At 47.5% G+C, this 25214-nt stretch overlaps 1 protein-coding gene across 6 annotated transcripts; it reads right to left on the bottom strand.

Annotated features, from left to right (window-relative positions):
* Positions 1 to 551: 551 nt before the first annotated feature.
* LOC122745445 (zinc finger protein 665-like) lies at positions 552 to 20707 on the bottom strand. Of its 6 annotated transcripts, XM_043990766.1 has the most exons (7): positions 20504 to 20536; positions 20254 to 20300; positions 14767 to 14829; positions 14602 to 14690; positions 5582 to 5708; positions 4857 to 4949; positions 552 to 3002 (listed from the first exon to the last, which is right to left on the bottom strand). In XM_043990766.1, exons 4-7 carry the CDS (start codon positions 14632 to 14634, stop codon positions 766 to 768), a joined length of 2490 nt encoding a protein of 829 aa, XP_043846701.1. In that variant the 5' UTR covers positions 14635 to 14690; positions 14767 to 14829; positions 20254 to 20300; positions 20504 to 20536; the 3' UTR covers positions 552 to 765. The 6 variants fall into 6 exon arrangements, with proteins under 6 accessions (XP_043846701.1, XP_043846700.1, XP_043846702.1 ...); XM_043990765.1 differs by lacking the exon at positions 14767 to 14829 and having other exon boundaries at positions 20504 to 20705; XM_043990767.1 differs by lacking the exons at positions 14767 to 14829; positions 20254 to 20300 and having other exon boundaries at positions 20504 to 20705.
* Between the last annotated feature and the right edge of the window lie 4507 nt (positions 20708 to 25214).

The raw sequence follows: 25214 nt of genomic DNA, 5'->3' as shown, positions 1-25214 counted from the left end.
TTCATATACCACAACTTGTTCAGCCATTCCCCAATGGATGGGCATTCACTTGATTTCCAATTCTTTGCCACCACAAAGAGAGCTCGTATAAATGTTTTTGTAGGTGTGCATCCTTCTCCCTGAGAATATTATTACCAGGGGTCCCCCTGCTGAAAGAGCAAGGGTTGACCTTTCTAAGGTTCAGTGTCAGGAAGTTACCTCACATCAACATGAGACCACCCTCAAGCAACCAGCTTGAAGCAGTGTGGAAGGCAGTTGGCTTTGTCAGTTGGTGATTTGAACCTGGTTGGGGGTTGGTACAAGAATCAGTTAGGGGTGTGAATTCTGATCTCTCCTCTAGGGTAGATAGGTTTTCCTATTCTATCAGAGACACTTGTTCTCTCTTTGTTAACCTCTAATATATTTTAATAAATGTTTAATACCTAAACTATTAAACTATTGTCCTAGTTAGCTTTCCCCACACTGGGGACAGGTGACCACACACATTTAGTTTTACTTGACACATCCCTTTTCTATGATCTCTTAGGGATACAGACCTGGAAGTGGTATTACTGGGTCAAAGGGTATGCACAAAGTTTTAAAATGGATTTAAAAAACAGTTTTTACATGTAATTGGGGGGGAAAATAAATAAATGACCAAAAAAAAAAAAGAATTCCCTAATGTTGAACAAGCTCTAACTGACAACTGAATGAAATTTGTAATTCATAACAGTGATAAGATTTCTAAAGAATATGAATATTGCCTGAAGGTTTTTACCATATTTATTATATTCCTAAGATTTCTTCAGGATGGATTTTCTGATGTGCAGCAAGACTGGAGCTCTCTGTGAAAGCCTTTCCACCCTGATTACATACATAAGGTTTTTCCCCAGAGTGGATTCTCTGATGTGAAGTAAGAGCGGAGCTCACTGCAAAAGCCTTTCCACACAGGTTACATACATAAGGTTTCTCTCCAATGTGGATTCTCTGGTGCACAGTAAGACTGGATTTCCAAGTGAAAGCCTTTTTGCACAGATAACATTCATAAGGTTTCTCTCCAGTGTGGATTGTCTGATGGGCAGCAAGACTGCAGCTCACTGTGAAAGCCTTTCCACACTGATTACATTCATAAGGTTTCTCTCCAGTGTGTATTCTCTGATGTGTAGCAAAATTGGACCTGTCTTTGAAAGCTTTTCCACAGTGATTGCATTCATAAGGTTTCTCTCCAGTGTGGATTCTCACATGCATAGCAAGAGTGGATCTCTGTCTGAAAGTCTTTCCACACTGATTACATTCATAAGGTTTCTCTCCAGTGTGGATTCTCTGATGTACAACAAGACTGGACCTGTCTTTGAAAGCTTTTCCACACTGATTGCATTCATACGGTTTCTCTCCAGTGTGGATTCTCTGATGTGCAGCAAGATGGCAGTACTGTGTGAAAGCCTTTCCACATTGATTACATTCATGAGGTTTCTCTCCAGTGTGGATTCTCTGATGCACAGCAAGTTTGTATCTCTTTGTGAAAGCTTTTCCACAGTGATTGCATTCATAAGGTTTCTCTCCAGCATGGATGCTCTCATGCTTAGCAAGAGTGGATCTCTGTCTGAAAGTCTTTCCACACTGATTGCATTCATAAGGTTTCTCTCCAGCGTGGATGCTCTCAAGCTTATCAAGAGTGGATCTCTGTCTGAAAGTCTTTCCACACTGATTGCATTCATAAGGTTTCTCTCCAGTGTGGATTCTCTGATGTCTAGCAAGATTGGACCTCTTTGTGAAAGCTTTTCCACAGTGATTGCATTCATAAGGTTTCTCTCCAGTGTGGATTCTCACATGGATAGCAAGAGTGGATCTCTGTCTGAAAGCCTTACCACACTGAAAACATTCATAACGTTTCTCTCCAGCGTGGATGCGTTCATGCTTATTACGAGTGGATCTCTGTGTGAAAGTCTTTCCACACTGATTGCATTCATAAGGTTTCTCTCCAGCGTGGATGCTCTCATGCTTAGCAAGATGGGAGCTCTGTCTGAAAGTCTTTCCACAGTGATTGCATTCATAAGGTTTCTCTCCAGCGTGGATGTTCTCATGCTTAGCAAGATGGGAGCTCTGTCTGAAAGTCTTTCCACACTGATTGCATTCATAAGGTTTCTCTCCAGTGTGGATTCTCTGATGTGTAGCAAGATTGGACCTCTTTGTGAAAGCCTTTCCACACTGACTACATTTATACAACTTTTTTCTAATGTGAATGTTCTGGTTTTGGGGGGTTTTTTTGGCAGGGCAATGGGGGTTAAGTGATTTGCCTGAGGTCACACAGCTAGTGAGTGTCAAGTGTCTGAATCCAGATTTGAACTCAGGTCCTCCTGAATCCGGGGCTGGTGCTTTATCCACTGCGCCACCTACCTGCCCCACAATGTGAATGTTCTGATGCCTAATAAGATCGGAGTTCCAACCAAAGGCCTTTCCACAGCAGTGAACTGCATGTCTTCTCATTCCATCATAAAATCTAGCATGGCAAGGAAGATGTGATTGATGGGATGAAGTTGCTTTCCATTCATTGTATTCAATAGGCTCCCTTCTAATGTGAATTTTCTGAAGAGTAATGAACTTAGAGTTCTGACTGAAGGCCTTCCCACTTTTGTCACTTTTCTGTTGTCCAATGAGATCAGAACTCAAATTCAAGGCCATTTCCCGATGATTACGTTTGTACATTTGCACTTGAAGAGACTTCTCCTGGGTCTTAAAAGGCTCTAGTTGTTTAGGAAACCATTTATTATCTTCACTGTTCTGAAAATATTCATTCCATGAAGTCCTTCTCTTCCTGTTATTTAAGACTGAAGACTGTGTGAGTGCCTTTTCAATTTCACCAAACTCAAAGATACTCTTACCCAGCTTGGTTTCAGAGTCACAGATTTCTTTCAAGCTGAAGTTACAGGCACCATCACTCTCAAATCTAAGCTGGCCAAATTCTTCCGCAGAAACTTTCACCTTTGTAGCCATCTTCTTCACTTCCAGCCTGGTCTCTCCACCTGAAGAGAACAATTATCTATTAACAGAAACATACATACACCTAAATATATGTTTTTTTGGTCATGTGGCAGAATGTAAAACTAGGAGGGGAAAGGACAAAAGGGAGGTGGGCTGATAGAAGAGTAGACTGAGGTGGACAAAACCAAAACACTAGTGAGAAGGAACAGAGGAAAAGGAAAGAGAAAAATACCAACAAGGGAAAAAACAGGATGCAGGTAAATCCACAGCTAGGAATCATAAGTGTGTATGCGAATGGGATGAACTCTCCTATAAAACAGAAGCAGAGGGGGCAGCTAGGTGGTGCAGTAGATAAAGCACCAGTCCTGGATTCAGGAGGATCTGAGTTCTGTAAGGAATTTATTGTGATTTGGGGCTTCCATGACCCCATCTTTGCTTCATCATGGGAAGACTGGAAAGATGTAACCTTGAAAAAGCCCCACCTAGGAGTTCCCCCATGCCCACATGGGCCTGGCCAAATTCTAATGGGGACAGCCCAGGGGGTATGTTGAACCAGTTGGAGACTCTGCATGGCTGAGAACCTCCCTTCCAGTGGGGGAGTCAGGAGGAGAGAGAGAGAAGTGGGAGTGTGGTGGAACTTTGGCTGGAAACAGGAGAGACTGCACAGCTGGTTCTCCTGGGAGCTGCAGACTCCAGGTGGTCAGATGGGTTGTGGAGGTGAGGCTGCCTCTTTGGGCTACCTGGCTGGAGGCAAGTTTAGGGTTTGAGTCAGTTTTTCTTCCTCCTTTTACAGTAAGTCTCCTCCTGTCTTTCTCACCCATAGGGCCTTTCCTGTCTTGATTGGCTCCAATTTATCCTGAATACACTGGGTTGGTAGAGCCTTGTTTACATGTCGTGTACCCCATTTGACTAAACTCCTTGAGAGCAAGGCTTATGTTTTGCCATTCTTTGTGTTCCTGGTGCTTAGCAGTGTCTGGAAGATAGTAAGCGCTTAATAAATGTTTATTGACCAGAATAAAGACTAGGAAAGAATTCAGAATGGACACCCTCAGCTCATCTGAGATGCTTTCAGGAGAGTTTGATGCCCCAAAGTTCAAAATGATGACTTCTTATACCATCAAAATATTATAACTACAAGATAGGAGAAAATAATGGGGTCATAGGGGACCCAGAGAGCCTTGCCTGACCTTTCTTAAGGCCAGCTCAGAGTCAGGAGAATTTCATAGGAAACGTAGTTGGACCTTGGACTGTGAATACAGACACCAGAAGTTAAATCCACACCTACCTGAAAAGCCTTGCCCCCCAGAGGGTCTATCCACATACTGCTCTAGACCACCTTCCAGTCCAATGATCCAATAGATTTGAATGATGCTAGCCAATTGGCTTGAAGCAGTGTGTAAGGGCCGCCTCTCCTCCTGACCTCAAGAAGCTCCCAGACACTCTTGGCCTTGGAACTCTGAAGGAGCAGCCACGTGGCCCACTCTCGCTCTCCCCTTTCAACTTTTGGGCCATGTGCTCCATCTTTACTGATATTTAACATGCCTTAATAAATGCTTAATGCCCCAAACTGGTGCTACAGCCTCTACTTTCTAAGTAGCAATACATTAACAACCCCAGCTACATTTCCCTACAACTTGGGGCAGAAATAGTTCACTCCCATATCATTTTAAATGCCACAAAGGAAACTGAAAGGCCCCGGAGTTTGACTTGCTCCCATCTATGAGGAAACTGGGGCTCTAAGGTTCAGTTACTTGCCCAGGATCCCACTGCTGAAATGTGTCTAAAAGTCAATTCCAACTAAGACCTTCCTGCCCCCAAGTCCAGGACTCCCTTCACCACACTTAGGAGACCTCTTATGGTAACAGCCCGCACACACCTGCTTTTATGTCACTCACCTAGACCGGAGTTCCTTGGATCTTTGTGCTCTACCATCCCTGGTGATTCTCCTTCCTGGAAAGGAGAGCTCAAATCTCTAGAAACTGGAAGTCCTAGGAATATAGAATAAGGAAGGGATGAGAATTGCGAGAAATATACAGTTTAGTCATCCTTAGGGAATGAAGACATGCTAGCAAAGAGGACAGGATGGTTCCCAAGGTATTGATTGCTGGGCTCTTTGGAGGCAGCCTGAGGTCACACAGGCCATTTGGTATCAGAAAACTTGCCCTTTATTCACCTCTTTCCTAGAAGGATGGGCACACTGCCTAGCTTCAATTACCTAGAAATTGGAGGCTGTGGTAGTGCAGTGGTAACAGCCCAGGGCCTAGAGTCGGTAAGACCATTTGAAACCAGTGCCAGAGACATGGGAGCTGTGTCCCCCTGGACAAGTTGTGTAACCTGTTTGCCTGTTACTTCACCTATGAAAGGGGGATGATAATACTAGAAGCTTATAGGGATGTTGTGAAGATCAAATGACAATGAGGATAATACACTTTGCCCAGTGCTGGATATAAAGCAGGAATATATATATGCTTATTCCATTCTCTTCCTTTCCCAACATCTGGACTGGAATTTGAGGGAACAAAGAGGGAAGAATCAGGACAAACTTGCTAGGCCTGGCAGGATGAGGAGCAGGGAGCTACCATGTCAGTAGCTCACAGTCACCAGGGGCAAAGGTCCTTACCCACAGAGAGCAGGTTCTGGGCATTCTCCAGCATGACCTCCTTGTACAGCTCTCTCTGAGAATGGTCCAAGAGGCGCCACTCCTCCTGGGTGAAATCCACAGCCACATCCTTGAAGGTCACCAACTCCTAAACCATCAAAGGTCACATGATTTAGAGCTGAAAAAAGACTTTAGAATTCACCTAATCCAACCCTCATCAACTTAGAGGAAGAAACTGACCAGAGAAGGGATTTGCCCAAAACTAATTTTTTTTTTTTTTTTTGGTGAGGCAATTGGGGTTAAGTGACTTGCCCAGGGTCACACAGCTAGTAAGTGTTAAGTGTCTGAGGCCAGATTTGAACTCAGGTACTCCTGACTCCAGGGCCGGTGTTCTATCCACTGCACCACCTAGCTGCCCCCAGATTCATATATTTTTGAGAGGCAGCAACAACACTTGAAACCATATCCAATAAGAATGCAATGGAATATCGAGAAAAGCATTTTATATTGAAGTGAGAACCATGTCAGAATGATAAAACTTCGATAAAGGTCTTACTATGAAATGTTTCTCCCCATAGGCTCAGGGAGAATGTATGTGCTCTGTGAGTGAAGTACCAGAGCCTAGGGAGAAGAAAGCAAAGTAATATGAATTTCCTCCTCACCTGAGGGGATACGCTACATGTCATAAGGGATATGTTAAGGAAATTTTATAAAGAATTTATGAGAAGTTGGCAAATACTGTATTAGTCATCACTGAGAAGAGAATAAAGAAAAAAAAACAACATAGTTAATTTCCTAAAAAGCTAAAATAAAGTCCTACTTAGATAAAAGCATGAAGAGTATTCTAAAGAAATATTGTTTATAGGGAGTGCTAGGTGTTGCAGTGGATAAAGCAATGGCCCTGGATTCAGGAGGACCTGAGTTCACATCCAGCCTCAGACACTTGACACTTACTAGCTGTGTCACCCTGGGCAAGTCACTTAACCCTCATTGCCACTCAAAAAAACCCATTACTCACAATCTGCCCTGAAGTACTACAATATTGAGGCTTGGGGTAACATCTGGTATGATGTGTCAGAGCCAAAATAAATTTTATGTCTTTGCTTTATAATTGCTTTTACTAGTTAATGGAATATATTTATTCATTTTAATATTTAGTTATGTTAAAATAAGAGTGCCAATGATGGGGAAAGGAGAACTTATTGAGTAAAAACATTACATTTTTTTTTTTAAAATGACATTTCCCATATAATTTATTGACTCTGGTTGGAGATCAAGCTTATTCATAAGATACTGAGTTTACTTAAGAAAAGGAAATGATCACAACTTACCCCTAAAGCCTTTGGCACCAAGAGTCAAGACAAACAGTTAAGGACAAGAGAGCAGCTACGTCTGAAACCCTTAGATACTTGGGAGGCTTGGCTAGTTTTCCCATCTGCTACATGCAGAACCTGAGCTTGGCCAATGCACTTGGTTTTTGAACCTCTTCCATTTCAAGCAGAATGATAGGATCCACTTTTTTAGAGGTTCTATTCTTTTGGAGCAAATCTTTTTTTCTTGTCAAATTATTTTTATTAAAATAATATATTAAATTTTATTTTTCAACGTCATTTATTGTTTAATAATAAACATTTAAATTGAAACTTTTGAGTTCTCAATTCTTCTTCTTTCCCCACTCCCTCCCTGAGGCACCAAGCCATCAGCTACATATAGGTTATACTTGTGCAATCTTGCAAACCATTGCCAGATTAGTCATTTTGCATCATAAAATTTGAAAAAAAGAAAAATGAAAGTGAAAAATAGCTTCCTTCAGTCTGTGCTCAATCAACATGATTCAATCAGCTTCTTTGGAGGTGGATTGTATGCCTTTGGGATTGTTCTGGATCATCGTATGGAGCAATTCTTTTTCACAAAGATGCAAACATCTTCACTTTTTTGCCATTTAAATTTTTTCCTCAAAAGATGTGATTTGTCAAATTTATGCAAATTTTATTATTTCCTTCAAGTGCTCTAGCTGCAAGAGGAGAATACTAAGAGGTCCTTCTTGCCAGAGTTCTTCTGAGCATCAAATGAGACATTCTTTGTAAACTTTGTAACTTCACACCACGCCTGGCATATGGTAAACTCTATGGCAATGTTGATCCTCCTCCTTTTCCTCCCTCCCACAGCCTCCTAATTGGTGGCCCTACTTTTTATCTCTCAGCACGCTGGGCCATCCTCTTCACTACTGCCAAACTTCTTTTCCTTAGCATGGATCTGACCATGTAAGTCTGCTACTCAGACAATTCCAATGGCCTCTGGGATCATATAGTAACCCCTCCCTTTAGCTTCCATGCCACATACAACCTGGTCCCAACCTCTCTTTCAGGCTCATAAGACACTCACTACTCACCCTCTTGATGTCACAACCCAGACACATTGGCCTTCTCTTTTTCTGGGCTCTGCTCTTCCTCCTTGCCTTTCTGCCTCTTTTACTCCATGTGGCAGTCCCTCTGTCCCTTGAAAACACATTTTCTGCATAAAGCTTTGCCTGTTATCTTCCACCACTAGGAGCCTCTCCTTCAAATTACTTTCTAGAGTACCATTGTATTTATCTGAATGTATCCAGTCCTATTGATGCTGTACCTGTTTTTGTCAGTACTTCTTGTCTGTTCTATGAGAATTTAAACTCATTGGAGTGGGCTTCATTCCATTAATTGCAGCTTTCTCTCTCATAAGCAGTACAGTGCCTATTGTCCTTTGTTCTCAAAGAGGGCCAAACGGACATCACTATTACAGTTATGCTACCGTGTCTGACTGGCTGCTCAGACCAGTGCACGCTCAGAATGCTCTTCCACAGGTCCAGCCCTTCAATTTGGTATTCTGTCAACCACATAATCAACGTGAACATCCCTGAAAAGTAGACTACCAAGGGAAGTGAACATATTTACAGGATTTAAATCCTCTCCACTTGCTGGGACTGATGGTTGCAGGTATGTGTGGGGTGGTGCTGGCTGATGAAGTACCCGGGTTTTCACTGAAGCTTTTGGAGCCATGGTCAGATGCAGGGTTTTTTGTTTGTTTGTTTGTTTGTTTGTTTTGGTTTTTTTTTTTTTTTTGTGGGGCAATGAGGGCTAAGTGACTTGTCTAGGGTCACACAGCTAGTAAGTGTCAAGTGTCTGAGGCTGGATTTGAACTTAGGTCCTCCTGAATCCAGGATTGGTGCTTTATCCACTGCACCACCTAGCTGCCCCCTGTGTTTTCTTAGTGTTGTTAGGCCAAAATAAGCAACAGAGAATTGACCCCTATTTTGTTAAATATTAACTTCAGAGGGTGCACTAAATGCATAGTCATCTGCAAATGAAAACATTATGTCCTAAATGCTCCCTCTACTTTTCTCTTGTCTTGTAGTTTTTTCAAGTAGAATAATTTACCCAGTTCAATGGGTGATGTTGATTCTGTGCTTCACCTCATTGAAGGCATCTGACTGGGAAAGGGCAGGAGTCCATGATCCAGAACCCAGGCAAGCCAGACATCATGGAATAGATGTTCAATGCTGAGGAAGTCCTACAGGCAACCAGATTTGGACATACTTTTCCATAACTCCTCACAACTGACAGTATCAAAGGCCTTAGTGAAGAACATTGTGTACAGACCTCTGTTCTTCCCCTGGCATTGTCAGGGAGCAAACGCCATATTGACCATTCCTCAGCCCTTTCTGCAGCCACACTGGCTCTCGGTAGATGGCCATCTACCAGGTGAAGGTTCAGCCTATTAAGGAGGACTGTGGAAAGAATCTTGCCAGCAATGATGGAGAGAGAGTCTCCTCTGTCACAGGACAATCCATTTCCTTTACTTTTAAACAGACAGACAATGGAGGCATCCTTGAGCTCCTGGGGGATAACCTCCTCTTGCCATATAATCCAGAAAATGTTAGCCAATGTTTGTATGAGTAATAGCCCCCCCCCCTCCCCCCCACTGTAAATCTCAGCTGGAATAAAAGCAGCACCAGATGCTTTGCCACAGGAGAGGAGCTAATGGCATTCAAACTTCTTCAGCTGGAAATTTGGTTAGAGAGGGATTGACTTCAACCTGAGGTAAATGACCAATGGCTTCCTGATTGATTGAGAACAGTCTGTTGAGATCATTATTGACTTGTTCAGCCCATCTCTCCAGGATCATGTCCTTATCATTTACCAGTTTGTCCCCTTCCTCACTGAGGAGTTATATAGGTCTTTGTTCCATAGCCTTGGCATTTTTCTGCAAGGCAAGCATGTTGTCACATGCCTTTAATTCACTCCTTTTGTTAGGCATACAAGCTTGGTGCCTAGTTTAGATTGCAAAACCTTTGCCCAATTCCCTGGGCTCCCTTCATTGTGGCCACTCCAGAAAAACATGTGGATCCAGCTCTAGCTTCCAGAAGCTGGCCTTTATTTGCTAGCCTTGTTTTACTTAGGGCTGCTATTGGGATGTGATACTGCCTGAATTCTCTTATAACAAAAGCTCTTCATATTTCAGGTCTATTGGATTGTCTGCTGTCCCTAAGGGTGCACACATTTCATAGACTGATGGGGAGCGAGTCACCTTTGCAGAAATTTTTTATGGTTTTTGTTTTGACAGGAAGGTGGGATTCCCCCACGTGTTGGGGTAATCAGGCCAAGGTTGAGTAAGCAGATGATTCTTAGGGCATCTGTTCTATCCCATTCCTCATCCCAGGAGGTGACCAGTGCAGAAGAATCTGGCCAGCCTGGGCTGCCATGTGCCCCTGCTGCTTTCAGGGAGAAGAGGGCCTGGGGCCTGGGCCACCTGTGTGCAGGGTTGTGACTATACCTCCCAGTGCATCTCCATCTGCTGCTACATCACATGCCTGTCACCACAGGACTTTGAGAGATAAAAATAGCAAAGTGCTATGGGTGATGTCTTTTAATTCATTCAGAAATTGCATTTAATTAAGTCAGAGCTGGACAAAGTCACCAGCCTCACTCCTCCTTCCAGAGCTGTCACAGTCCAGGGGCAGAACAGAGTCAAGGTACCTGGTGATGGCTTGAGCTGCAGGGCATGGCCTGGGCTTGTCAGGGGAATACCTTGGTCTTCAATGTCCAAGCAAGCTCTCAGTGCTCCAAAGCACCTGCTTCAGCTGCCTTCATGGCCACTGGGATAAATCGTTCTTATCCACCCACTCCACAGGGGGACGTCTTCACACGCTTGGGGTAGACACCTGCCCCCCCCCCCAAACCAAGTCACCAAAGGGTTAGAGACACCTCAGTTAATCCCAACCTGGTTAGTCCTTCTGCTGAAATAGTTTACTGGGCTGTGGCTGCTGTGCATGATACAGCTTCTTGGAGCCAGGGGAGGCCTGGCTGGACCAGGTAGACATCAAAGGGGAAAGCAGCCCTGAAAAGGCCTTGGCAGCCTTCATCCCAGGGGCACTATTCTTCCCTGAACATGCCATGATTCCTGCTTCACTCAGCCCTCTAGAGTCCCCCCAGAGCCCTGGCCATGCTCACTGGGAAGGACTTTCAACAGGCCCAACCCTTGTGCCCCTCCTGCTGTTCTCTGGCCATCTTTATGCCACCCCCAACCAGTCTCTTTCCTCCTTTAACTCTGGGAAGCACAAGGACATCTTTTGCACTCTCATCCCCCAACTTGTAACACTGAGGCTCTGATGTACCAAGTGGCTCATGGTCCTTAAAGTGAACTTTTGGGAAAACATCATTAACTCCATTTGATGCTAGACTGGCTGTTCTTAAATCAAGGTACTGAATGAATGTCCCCTTCAGGACCTCCCTTCCCCATTCACTTTAGGAGAACACAGAGGATTCACTTCCTGTCTGTGATTCTGTCCAAGGAGGCTCAAAGGGCTTAGCAAATACTGACTCACTCCCTGACTAATCAAGAAGCTCCTATGTTCTTTGGACTGGTTCGAGTCCCAGTGCTAAACATCTTTATATCTAAACTTTCAAGTCTAACTCTCAATTCCCAGTTTTTACTTTTACTCAAAATGTAAATTTTCTCCACTATTAGGGTTTTATCCCAAAGAGATCATAAAAAAGGGAAAAGGAACCACATGTGCAGAAATATTTATAGCTGGGGCAGCTAGGTGGTGCACTGGATAAAGAACCAGTCCTGGATTCAGGAGGACCTGAGTTCAAATCTGGCCTCAGACACTTGACACTTAGTAGCTGTATGACACCCTGGGCAAGTCACTAAACTCTCATTGTCCTGCGGGAAAACAAATAAATAAACAAACAAACAAACAAATAAACAAACAAATAAATGTAAATATAGATTTATATAAACATGTTGTGATATATGAATATAATGGATTGATATTGTGCTGTAACAAAGGATGAGCAGATGGATTTCAGAAAAGCCTAGGAAAGCTTACATGAACTGACTGAGTGAGATGAGCAGAACCAGGAGAACATTATATACACAGCATCAACAACATTGTATGATGATCAACTGTGACAGATTTAAATTCTCAGCAACACGATGGTCCCAGATAATTCCAAACGACTCATGATGGAAAATGCTCTCCACATCCAGAATAAAGAACAGTGGAATCTAGATGCAGATTGAACCATACTGTTGCTACTGTTTTTGTCTTTCTTTTTTGAGGTTTTTCCCTTTTCTTTTGATTCTTCTTTCACAACATATGCAGATATATTTTTAATGTGACTGTACATATATAACCTATGTCAGACTGCTTGCTGTCTTGCAAAGGGGGGTGGGAAGGGAGGCAGGGAGAAAATTAAAAATCTTATAAAAACAATTGTTAAGCAGCAGCTAGGTGGTGCAGTGGATAAAGCACCTCATTGCCCTGCTTTCCCCCCAAAATGTTGAAAACTATGTCAACATATAACTAGAAAATAATAAAATACTTTTATGATTAAAACGTGTACCTTTTCCATTTCTGTGCCCAACCCAGTCTTATCTAAAACTTCTTTGTAAGCCTGTCTATGATAACAAGACCTAACCCATCCTACCCAAAGGTTAGGTCATATAACTCAGGAGGGGTGACTGTCTCTCTGTCAACTGTGGAATTCTGAGACACACATGTCTGTCACCCACTCAAGGAAGGTGTCTCTCTTTAGAGAGAATAGCTAAACCACACTTTACAGTCTGGCTGTAACTTGTGCTCCCTTTTCTGGCCGTCCCCAGGAAGGATCCTGAGAAATGTCCCAACAGGATCATGGGAGATAATGTTTCTATGACTCCCAGCACACAGCAGACACCAGAGAACCCTGTCCAGTCTTCTTGCACCTCAGTCCTCTTCTCTCTGACCTGGGGACACAGGCCCCCTGGATGATCCTTGACCAAGACCCTCCATTGCCTGACTCTGTGCCTTTCCAAGGGCTGTCTCTCATGCTTGCACTGACCCCCTCCTCACCTGGGCATCCTGATGTTGTGGGAGGAGGGACCCCAAACCCCAAGGAATCATTAAACTTTCCCAAGAGAAAAGCAGCTCCACCTCCCATCTCAAGAATATGGTGTGGGGGGCAGGTAGGTGGTTCAGTTGATAAAGCACCAGCCCTGGATCCAGGAGGACCTGAGTTCAAATTTGACCTCAGACACCTGACACGGTCTAGCTGTGTGACCTTGGGCAAGTCACTTAACCCTCATTGTCCCACCAAAAAAAAAAAAAATGGTCTGTCTGAGTAAAAAGACCCTAGTCTGCAAGGAACAAAGATGACATACTGATGAAGGTGGGTGCTATTCCTCCCCAGGCACTCCTTACCAGTTGTTTCCCTGCCAGTGGTCTTGCCCCTCCTAACTGCTTTGCACATGGCTTTTTTTTTTTTTTTTGTAAACATAGAATGGGCCAGCTCTTCTCTTACCCAGGGAGACAGGTTTTCAACAATGATTCTGTCTCATGGTCATATGTTCCTCTCTCCTAATAAATCATTTTCCACTTTATAAGATTTGTGATGAGCCTCGAATTCATGGGTGAATTTGCCTCCTGCTCCAGGTCACAAGGCCCCAAGCATTATGGTGCTGAAACCCAGAAAAAGTCATTAGGCAGGTAAAAAGGTGGGCTGTTCATTTGGCTCTTAGATTTCCCAGGTGGGGTGTACACTCTGCTTTCTCCTGTAAGGATCCTCAGTCTCAGTGGGTGACCCCACTGTCTGAGGTATGAATAGCCAGCCAGGCTACTTCTAGATTCTTTTATTTACAGTCACAGGACATCCAGACTTGAGAAATGCTCAGGTTTTTGTCAGCACCCACTTGGAGGCAGGTGTGGGCATCTGTCCCTGAGGTCTAGCCCAGCTGACCATGAAAAGGGACAAGGAGAAAGCATTCCCTGTGGCCCTCCCTGCTCAGGTGTATCCTTAAAAAATTGGGGGGAAGGGGCCGCTAGATGGCACAGTGGATAGAGCACTGGCCCTGGAGTCAGGAGTACCTGAGTTCAAATCCGGCCTCAGACACTTAACATTTACTAGCTGTGTGACCCTGGGCAAGTCACATAACCCCAATTGCCTCACTAAAAAAAAAAAAATTGGGGGTAAATGGGATTTAGGTGCAAAGAAGTGAATGATTTTCCATTGTAACACAAGATTCCTGATGAGCCTGCAATTCTTTGGCTGAGGTAGCCCCTAGATCCAGGTCACAAGACCCCCCCACACTGGCTTCCTTCACATCTCAGCAAAATCCTCACCTTCTGAAAATGAGCTTTGCCTGGTCCCTGACCCTGCTTGGGCCTTCCCTCTGAGGGGGCCTCCCATTCATACTGTAGAGACCTTGTGTGGATCCAGCTGCTGCCATGTTATCTCCCAAGGAGACTCTGAGCCCCTTGAAGGCAGGGACTGTTATTGTTTAGACCTTCCTTTGTATCCAGAGTAGGTTGGCACAGAGCAGTCACTGTCTCAGTACTCCAGAGGGAGCAGAGAAGACTGGGGTGGCCTGAGGCAGAAGGAAATGAGCAGAACCAGGAGGACAATGTCTGCTCTGCTGACAGCCCTGCAGAGGACCATGTACATGTAACAGGATAAAGCTTCCTTGCCTCTGCTGGATTCCACCTTTGCTGATGCTGGTCAGGTCTGGGGATGGGCTGCACTCACCTGGGATGAGGGTCTCTGAGTCCCTGGAGCCATTCTCTCTGGTTCCAGGCTGTCTCCTTGGAATAAGCTTTGGTTGTCTGCAAACTGGCCTGGGGAGGGAGAAGGGTCTCAGAGTGGGAGAGACATTGTCTTTGCGTTTTCCTCCTAGGGTGGACACTGGCCTACCTGGAATTACAGAGTTTGAAGTCTCAGAGCACCTGCAAACGTCCTGCCCTCAGGGGAGAGACTCTAACCAGGACAGGAGGACAGCAGAGAGGGTCAGGCTTGGAAATGACCTTGGCATGAACAGGAAGAGGACTTGCCACCCTCTCTAATTCCTTGTCTTTGGCCTCCTGCCTCTCCCTCATCTTCCTGCAGAGACACCCAGGAGGAAGAAGGGACTGGGGACCCCAGACCCAGAGCCCTACCTCCATCTGATACTATGGGTGAGATATGTAGGTCAGTCAACTCTGACCTCGTGGTAAAACTGGGCATGGCATCCCAGGACTTTGGGGATGTGACAGGCTGCCTTTAAAAGTAGCAAGAGAGGGGCAGCTAGGTGGCGCAGTGGATAGAGCACCGGCCCTGGAGTCAGGAGTACCTGAGTTCAAATCTGGCCTCAGACACTTAATACTTACTAGCTGTGTGACCCTGGGCAAGTCACTTAACCCCAATTGCCTCACTTAAAAAAAAAAAGTAGCAAGAGACACCCCCAGAGCCAGGCTTGGAGGGAGGCTTGCTCCTGGCCAGCAAAGAAAGAAAGAAAGAAAGAAAGTATGCACACATACACAGATCCACTTCTATGTCTGCTTGGCTTGGGGGTAAGACCTACTACTGCTTTCTGACAATGGGAACAGCAGCATAAACACAAAGCCTGGGGAAGCAGCAACACAAAGGAGGAGAAGCCAAAAGGCCAGTTGGGCTGCTCAGGCCTGGGTGAAGGGGACTGTGTGTAAGCACCTCGGATGGTAGCTGGGGCCAGGCTCTGAAGAGCTTTCAAACAGCATCCAGAGGCATCTAGACCTGCTCCCCAATACCACAGGAGTCACTGGAATTTCCTGAGTGGACGTGATATGGGGAGGCCTGAACTTTCAGCCTGTAGGAGACCATCACCTTCACCTTAGATTTTTTCGCCCCAAAGCCAAGAGAGTTAGATAAGCCAATCCAGTTAAGTTCCTGGACAGGGCCTATGTGCAGAAGTGGCTCATATGGGGAGGTTTGTTTACTTGGCCCCAGAAAAGAGAATTCTTCCTGCAGGCGGTATCCAAGGTGGTTCAGGAAAATAGTGGAGGGGAGGGGCACAGAGAGGACTTGGAGGAAATCCAGTGAATTGGGGGTAAACAGCTCCCCCAAAAGAATTTCCTTGGATGTCAAAGTAACTGAACTGCCTTACAGGACTATGTAAACAGAGACAGACTTCAGGGAAGCCTCCAATAACTGGGGAGTCACTAATAGGATATTCTAAAGGAATTAACTAGAGACCCACCTCCTCTGGCCCCACCCAATATTCTGGCCATGAGAAAACATCCCCATTGAAACAACCTTTGCAAGTCCTGAGAGGAAGGTTAACATTCTCCCCAAATCACCTGACATCCTGCCTCTATCCCAACCACCCCAATGAGCAAAGTGGCTGCCCAGCCTCCCCAGATGGACTGAGGCTGTGTAAAACCCTATTTATGCCTCTACTTCCCCTTGTTCCCTTGAGATGCTCCCCACAGAGCAGTTGCAGTGAGCAGATGCCACTTTATCTTCAGGGAGGGATTCCAGCTAGATGGGCCTGGAGACAGGAAGAACTGAGTTCAAATCTGACCTCAGACATGTTCTCTGTGAGATTTTGGACAGGTCACTTGACCTGCTTGTCTCCCTTGACTCAAAGGCTGCTGTGAGGATTCCATTTCCCAAGTGCTCAGCAGTGCCTGGCACCTGGGTGCTAGAGAAGGGCTAGCTCTGATTGTTCTTACTGCTGTCCAGGAGGTTTTGGGGACCTCTGGGCTGAGGAATTCCCCAACACTGACCTAAACTTGCTGAGGGAACAACACTGACTGTCGTCTGCACCCCAGTGCAGTGTCTGGGACATACAGATGAGGAAACTGAGAGGGCAAGACATCAAGTCACTTAAGAGAGGTGATAGCCATGTGAGAGAGGTTTGGACTCAGGTCTAGCTGACTGAGGTCCAGCAGTACCCACTGCACTGCACTGCACCACCCAGCTAGTTTCCCTCCAGAGAGATGCCTGAGAACCACTTCAGAAAAGCAGGCCCAGGACTGAGGGAGAGTTACCCCCATGGGGAGTGAGGTGGGCAGGGAGAAAAGGGAACCAAATCAGACCAGAGGAAGGAGTTATCAGTCCAATAGGCAGGAGGAGAACCAGGATGGGTGACAATCTCCATGGACAAGTGTTTATCCAATGGGTGGGAATGGTTGGCAACAACCATTGCTACAGAGAAGTCAGGGAAAAGCCAATGAAAGGGGACGAGCCTTCAGCAATGAGGTCACTGCTTTTAGCTGACTCAAGGAGATCTGATTTCCAAGAGGTGGAGAAGGAGCAGGGGGTGGAAAAAGGAGGGGCAATCCCATACAGGGAGTCTCTTCTAGGAAATCCCTGTGTAAAGGAGGAAAGGGGATAGCTGTTTAAGGATGATGGGGCTAAGAGAAGGTTTTCGTTTTAAAGATGGGGAAGTTCTGGGCATTGCATGTGTTTTGTTAGTTGAGTGGATTGAGTGTGGAAGGGAACTTGGTGCTCAGTCATTATCAGTCACGAATGACTCTTCTTCCTGACCCCATTTGGGAGTTTCTTTGCCATTTCCTCCTCCAGTTTCTCTTACAGATGAGGAAACTGAGGCAGACAGGGTTAAGTGACTTGCTTAGGATCACACAGCTAGTAAGTGTCTGAGGCCACATTTGAACTCAGGAAGATGAGTCTCACACACTAGGACTGGTCCTCCATCTACCTTGCCACCACCTAGCTGCCTCTCTGAAGGGAAGACCCGAGTTCAAATTCCACCAAGACCTTGTTATATTCATGCTGGGGAGGTTACTAGACAGTCCCCTGTAACAATATGGCTTCTGTCACAGAAACAAAGGCTTTGATAACCCCCATGTCCTGTATAAATGGGATATTATGTCATCCAATCCAAACCCCAATTCTACACATTGGAAAACTATAGGATTAAGCACAGCTTTGCTGCAGGCCTCTATTCTTCTCCTACTCTTCCCCCTTCCAGGCATGTGCTAAACTCACCAGCCTTTCCCTCCCTCCCCCAAACAGAAAACCCCCAAGCTCTGCTCCCTCCTGCTTGGGGGCTCTCCCCTCCCCCTCTGCCTTAGCTTCCTTCAGGATGGCTCTCAGATCCCCCCTTCTGCAGGCCTGCCCTGGTTTTCTTCCTCCCTCCCCAGCTGCTGGTGCTTCCTCCTCTCAGACTACCTTCTACCTGTGTCCTCTCTACAGGCTTGATCTGAAGAATTGTGTACCTGTTGTCAACAGAGAGCCAGACTCAGGAAGTCAGGCTCCCAGCCTTGCCTCAGACCCAGGCTGTCAGGGACACCTTCCCCTGGTAAGAGATTAAGGGCCTGGGATGTTGCCAAAACCCAGGCTAGCTCAGACATTCAGGGAGCTGGCATCATCTCCCAGGAGTCAGGGCACTCCACCCTCCCCCACCCAGTGATCTCCCCAATATTCGTAAACTATGTGGCAACCCCCTTATCCTCCCATTAGAGAGTGAACTCCCAGGACTAGGGCTGTCTTAGTCTAAGAATCTCCTGCAATTGACAGGCTGGAACTTGGCAGAGCTACAGTTTCAGAAACTGATCAAGGGGCCATTCAGGAGAAACAAAGGAAGACTCCCAAATGGGAGGGGCAGAAGGGGAGGGGACTGGGGCAGGAGAGATCCTGGGGGCGTCATTAGCATTTCTAAAGGTTTTGAAAGTCACCCTCCCACCAGACCCCCAAGGAAGACCTTGATTGTTATGGATGAAAACAAGAAGGGAATTAGGCTACAGACTAGGAAGAAGTCAGGTGGATGCTGGGGAAGCTTACAGAATACCTGGGCAGCATCTCTACCCACTTTCCCTCCTGCCTCTTATTGGGTTTGTCAGATCCTTGTCCAGCTCTTCCAAGAGGCTTTCTGGTCTCAGGACCAATTCCTCTTCCCTTTCAAGGCTTCACGTGCAGCCCTTTTATCACTGTTGTCCCCCTCTGAGTTTACGTTTTGGGCCTCCCTCTGGCCATAGAATGTTCAATGCAGAGGGATCTTCTCTCTTTCCTGTTCACATTTTCGCCTCTTTGGTGCCTTTGAAAGTCGAGTTCTGCTCCTGGGGTACAGTGTACACTGTGCCAGGCCCTGGGCTAAGGCCAACGGGGCTTCTTGGAGCAATTTTAGAAAATGAGCCAGTACTGGGGCAAGGGGAAGAGGGGGGGGTTTCAGGTTTTTTCATTTAACTGTGGGAAGAGACAATGCCTAGGAGGCCAGAGAAAGTCCCTGAGAGAAGGGCAGGGCATGGAGTGGAGAGCAAAGACACTGGAGGAATCTACTGAGCCTGGGAAAAGTGGAGCAAGGCAGGAAGTTGGTGGTTGTGTTATGGGCCCAGGGCACCCCAGAAGTTCTCTGGGGCACATCAAAGAACCTTCTCCTTGAGAAATTAAACCAAAGGACAGATGCACCTAAAGAGATAAATGGAACCGGATCGCAAGGCAGCTAGCTCCAGGACCCCCACCCTTCATTCCAGTCTCCCCCACCCCTGGGGAGATAAGTTTAGGTGTGGCTGCTGCCTTTGTGTCCAGAGGACGAGAGAGATGGCTTGAGAGATCAGCAGACACCCCTCACCCAACTCCCCCAGCCACTACCGGTGGGGGATGGTCCTCTCTCAATAGGGGAACTTTCCACAATAAGAGGATCACCTCATGGGACCACCATCAATCCCCTATAAAAGTATCTGCCTGTCTCCTGCTCGAGGAGATATTTATCTCAGAGCCACACTCTGTGCCATGCCTTCTAACCATGAGAAGTCCAAATATTTCTCTCTTGGTTTCCCTTCCCCAGCTCCTAAATAAACTATTATCTTATTCTATTGGATTTACGTGCAAGAGGGTATAATTTTTTTTAAGAGTTCTTTCTTTCTTTCTTTTTTGTGAGGCCAGATTTGAACTCAGGTCAAATTTTGTCCCATAAGCATTGTTCTGGTTACTCAGTTGATGAAGAGTCTTGGAAATAGAACTGGGTCCACAACAGAAAACACCAACTGTTTTCCCTCTGTTACATTTGGCTGGCGCTCTATCCACTGTGGTCACCTAGCTGCCCTGAGGGTGTAATTCTTTAAAGAGGAATTCTTAAGGTCCCCAAACCTCTACCCATATCCCAAACCCCCTACCCTATTTTCCCCATAACAGGTGGATTTGAACCCAGAGCCCAATTCCAAATGCAGCACTCTTCTCCTCTCTCTACCAGGCAGCCTCCTCTCATGGGTGGAAGGGGCAGGCCTCTCAAGAGTTCTCTCATGGGAGGAAGGGAGAAGGACAGCTTGGGGAGGGGAGACACAGACCAAAAAGATTCTGAAAAAATGCTTCATTTCCGGATCTACCAAAGGAGGTGTGGAGGAGGGGCAGATACCTGAGGGACTGTGGAAACCAGGGAGGGGTAGGGGTAGGGGTAGGGGAGCACCTGAGACACAGACTTACTTTTTCTGGCCAAAGACTCCGGGTTCTTTGATGTTTTCTAGGTCTGGCTAGAGTTGGAAGAAGGTAGATAATGGCTGCTCCAAAAATCTGGCCCCCTAACCCTCCCATAATTTATTTCTCTTCTGCCCCACCCCCTCACCCTTCCTGGCCATTCAAGGCCAAACTTGGCTCCACCCTGCTCAGCCTCCTCCTAGCCCAGGTGAGTGGGAGGGAGGTGGGGGGAGGGTTCAATGTCCAAAGCTCTCCTTACCCAGCCTGGGTCAGTCTGCTGGCCTGGGTTCATTGCTGCCACCTCTGCCCCAATAATACAGACATGTCTCCAAGCAGACCCCTCCTTCTCAGCTATTCTTCTAAGTTTGGGAGGAGGAGACGTATACCTTTAGCCTTTCCCCCCTTCCACTTACCCAGGCCCCCTTCATCCCCACAAAATAATCATGAATTCTAATCACTCACCTTTTTTTTTTTTTTTTTTTTGCGGGGCAATGAGGGTTAAGTGACTAGCCCAGGCTAGTGTCATGGGCCCAGGACACCCCCGAAGTTCTGTGGGGCACATCAAGGAACCTTCTCCCTCAGAAACTAATCTAAAGGACAGACACACCTAGAGAGATAAATGGAACCAGATCAGACTGAGCTAGCTCCAGGACCACCATCCTTCATTCTAGTCTCCCTCAACCCTGGGGAGATAAATTTGGGTGTGGCTGCTTCCTTTGTGTCCAGAGGGGATGGCTTGAGAGATCAGCAGCCACCCCTCACCCAATTCCTCCAGCCACCACCAGTGGGGGATGGTCCTCCCTCACTAAAGGAACTTTCCACAGTCAGATGGCCACCCCCATCAGTCCTCTATAAAAGTACCTGCCAGTCTCCTGCTCAAGGAGACTGGTATCTCAGAGCCACCTTTGTGCCATGCCTTCTCCCCATGAGAAGTCCAAGGATTTCTTTCATGGTTTCCCTTCCCTTCCCTTCCCTTCCTCAGCCCTGAAATAAACTACTATCTTATTCTAACTGCTTTTGTGTGCAAGAGGGTATAATTCTTTTTTTTTTTTTTAATAAGGCAGTTGGGGTTAAGTGACTTGTCCAGGGTCACACAGCTAGTAAGTGTTAAGTGTCTGAGGCTGGATTTGAACTCAGGTACCCCTGACTCCAGGGCGGGTGCTCTATCCACTGCGCCACCTAGCTGCCCCAGAGGGTATAATTCTTTAAAGAGGAAGTCCTAAGGACCCCAAACCCCTACCCCATTTCCAACCCCTACCCCAAACCCCTATCCCTAAACCCCTACCCCACTTTCCCCATGACACTAGTAAGTGTCAAGTGTCTGAGGCTGGCTTTGAACTCAGGTCCTCCTGAATCTAGGGCTGGTGCTTTATCCACTGAACCACCTAGCTGCCCCATAATCACTCACTTTTATACTGCACATCAAAGCTTCTCAATCAGCTTTCAATAAAACAACAAAACACCATCACCTCACACCTGAAGCAGGTCAATAGTTACTAGGGGAGGGGATCTGGCTGCCTCAAGTCTCTCCCCATTCCAGTCCATCAGCCTCCACACTCATTTTCCTAAAGTGCAGGTTTGACTACCGTCCCCCACTCAATGAACTGCAGTGGCTCCCTATTGCTTCCAGGAGGAAATACAAAATGCTCTGTTTGGCATTCAAAGCCCTGCATAACTTGAGAGCTGGGAGCACTGGGAGCCCCGCCCCTGAATAGAAGTGGTGCCACCTGCACCCTGTTAGCAGGAGGCTTCCGGAGCGGCAATCCTGGGGACCGTAGCAGCTCGACCGACTGGGCTCAGCTTGGAATTTGGAGCAGTGGGCTCCTGGAAGGCACTGGTACCATAAGGCCCCCGCAGGCGGGAGGGGAGACTGATCACCTCCTGATACAGGTTCAGGTTCAGGTTCAGGGCTCACCATTTGGGTGGGATTGTTTAACTTCTGTTTGGTTCTGTGAGTGTGTGTGTGTGTGTGTGTGTGTGTGTGTGTGTGTGTGTGTGTGTATTTTGGCTCCACAGCCCAAAGCTGTGGAGTCTAAGTGGGCCTTCCCCATCTCCTGACCGAGGAGAAAGGCACCTGGCTGAGCTCTGCGAGCACCCCCATCCCTTCTCTCTCTGCGACACCCACCGTACATCCTGTCCTCTCCTCGTGGGGGGGACTCAGTCTCAGCACACAGTCTTGCACTGTGTGATTAGGAATTTTAAGCAAGGCTTCAGGGGAGATGATGGAGGTGTCTCTGAACCCTGTGCACCTTGGAGTGGCCCCATTCAATGTGGGTTGGCCCTCAGAGGGAACTCTAGACCCGGGAATCACCAGAGCAGTTTACAGGGGGGTAGTTGGTGTCACAGACCAGCCTGAGCACCCAGATCAGTTCCCCTGTATAGACAGACTCCTGGTTGGAAGTTGTCCGCACCAAGCCCCTGTGGGTTCAGATGCGTAAGAGAACACAGGGATAGGCGAGGATTTTGGTTGGCCAGGCATCAGGGTCAGACCCCCACAAGCCAGTCATCCTACAGGGGGCACCAGAAGATGAGCCTCCCCCATATATCTCAGCTTCAGCTCCACCACCACCCCAAAACCTGAACCTCTATCAGTCCCTGGCTCTCTACGAGACTCCCTCTCTGTCGGCCTCATCTCCTTTGCTTCCTCCGGCTCTTTCCCCAGACCAGAGAGGGGGACCGAGCCCCCCTGATGTAGCCGAGGCCAGACCTGCCTTCCAGATGCCCCTCTGAGAGACCCTGAGGCAGGGCCAAGAGAACCCAGATGGGACTTACCAACCAGATGGGTCTGTCTTCTATTATCAGCCCTTCACCACTACTGACCTCCTGAATTGGAAAAACCATAGCCCCCACCCCCCACTCTGAGAAGCCCCAGGCCATGATAGACCTCCTTGAGTCAATCTTCCACACTCAATAATGCCAGTGTCACGGTCCACCCAGTGGTTCCTAAGCCCTACACCCTATTGGCCCAGATACCCCCTGAGGCTGCCTGGTTCACATGCTTGCATCTCAAGGATGCTTTCTTCTGCCTGTGAATCACCCCAGCCAGTCAGCCCCTGTTTGCCTTAGTGGGAGGACCTGGACTCAGGCTGGAAAACCCAGCTAACCTGGAGTCGCCTTCCCCAAGGATTCAAGAACTCCCCCACTCTTTTTGGGGAAGCGCTGGCACGGGATCTCCAGGCATTCCCTCGGCAGGAGCTTGGCTGCACCCTGATCCAGTATATAGATGACCTCCTCCTTGCCAGATCTACACGAGACCAGTGCTGGATGGGAACCCAGGCCCTGCTGGACCACCTGACTGTCTAAAGCAGGATACAAGGTCCCCCAGAAGAAAGCCCAGATCTGCCAAACCCAGGTGAAGTATTTGGGGTTCCTTGTCACACAGGGCCACTGAACTTTGGGTATAGAGAGGGTAAAAGTCATTCTCAACATTCCCACGCCAAGGACCCAGAGGCAGCTCCGTGAATTCCTTAGGGCAGCCAGATACTGTTGCATCTGGATGCCAGGGTTTGCCAGCTTGCCAGACCTCTGTATGAGGCCCTCTCGGGCCCAGAGCAGGAGCCCCTACTTTGGGGGGAGGTTCAAGAGCAAGCTTTCAGGGAGGCTAAGCGCCTAGTCCCACAGGCCCCTGCATTAGGTCTCCCTGATGTCTCCAGATCTTTTCATCTATTTGTGACTGAGAAGAACAAAGTTGCCCTGGAGGTCCTTACTCAGACTACTGGGCTATGCATGGGAGAGGCCCATTGCCTACCTATCCAAGCACCTTGATCCTGTGTCAGCAGGATGGCCTCCCTGCCTGAGAGCTCTGGCAGCTACTGTCCTCCTTGTCAAAGAGGCTGAAAAACTGACTTTGGGACCGACTATCCACGTCAGGGTCCCTCACTCTGTCGTCCCCCTCATGAATTCCCATGGCCACCGGTGGACATCTGACCCACGGCTGGCCCAGTATCGGGGGCTCCTACATGAAAACCCCCGAGTTTGGGCTGAGACAGTTAAGACACTGAATCCTGCCACTTTCTTGCCCACCGAGCAGGGCCCCCCCAACATGACTGTGCCGAGGTCATAGAGGACCCGACCTGTCTGATCAACCCCGGCCTAACCCTGACCTCCAACTCTTCACTGCCGGGAGCAGCTTTATGAGGGATGGTGAACGACTGGCAGGGTATGCCATCGTTAGCCAGGAGGCAGTAATGGAGGCAGGGCCCCTGCCTCAGGGGTGGTCAGCCCAGAGGGCAGAACTATGGGCCCACATTGGTGCCCTGCAACTGGCAGAGGACAAGTCAGTGAACATCTATGCTGACTCACGGTATGCTTTTGCAACCCTCCACATCCACGGGCCATCTACAAGGAACGGGGACTCCTTACTTCAGGGGGCAAGCATATTAAAAGCCAGTCTGAAATCCTGCAACTGCTTGAGGCCATCTGGAAACCCAGAAGGGGCTCAGTCATTCATTGCCGAGGCCATCAGGTTAGGAATGATCCCATCATAAAAGGGAACGATCTTGCTGACAGGACAGCCCGGCAGGCAGCAGAATCAGCTGGCACCAGGGAGGGTTACCTCCTTGTGCAAAGCGGGGAATCGGCGCCAGTGGAAACTGCAACTGCAGCCCTAGCATACACCCCCAAGGAGGTAGGCTGGGCTCAGAAGGAGGGGGCACAACAGAACACCCTGGGAATTGGGTGCTCCCAGATGGGTGCCTCTTTATCCCCTGGAAGGACACATATGCTTTCATTCGCCAGCAGCATGCCCTCACCCACCCGAAGACTGCCCTAGAAGCCATGCTTCAGACATATTACTGTGCCGCTAAGATGCCCTCCTTGTGTGCCTCTGCCAGCCTGCAATGCCAGACCTGTGCTAAGAATAACCCCAGCCAGGGCCCCAACAAACCTCTGGGGGTTCAGCCAGCGGGGACAGCCCCTTTCCAGGACTTGGTAGCAGACTTCACAGAGATCAAAGCCTGCAGAGGCTATAA

This window comes from Dromiciops gliroides, chromosome 3 (genome assembly GCF_019393635.1).
Source record: "Dromiciops gliroides isolate mDroGli1 chromosome 3, mDroGli1.pri, whole genome shotgun sequence".
In the NCBI taxonomy this organism is placed as follows: domain Eukaryota; kingdom Metazoa; phylum Chordata; class Mammalia; order Microbiotheria; family Microbiotheriidae; genus Dromiciops; species Dromiciops gliroides.
This window is presented reverse-complemented; position numbering and strand designations above follow the sequence as displayed.

Excerpts from the sequence above, each read along its gene's own strand:
- LOC122745445 (XM_043990763.1), bottom strand. The coding sequence starts at position 20,361 with ATGGGAGGGTTAGGGGGCCAGATTTTTGGAGCAGCCATTATCTACCTT. Across the intron at positions 4,950-5,581 it reads CCAGAACCTGCTCTCTGTGG|GACTTCCAGTTTCTAGAGAT; the intron begins GTAAGGACCTTT and ends CTATATTCCTAG. Across the intron at positions 3,003-4,856 it reads TCCAAGGAACTCCGGTCTAG|GTGGAGAGACCAGGCTGGAA; the intron begins GTGAGTGACATA and ends TGTTCTCTTCAG.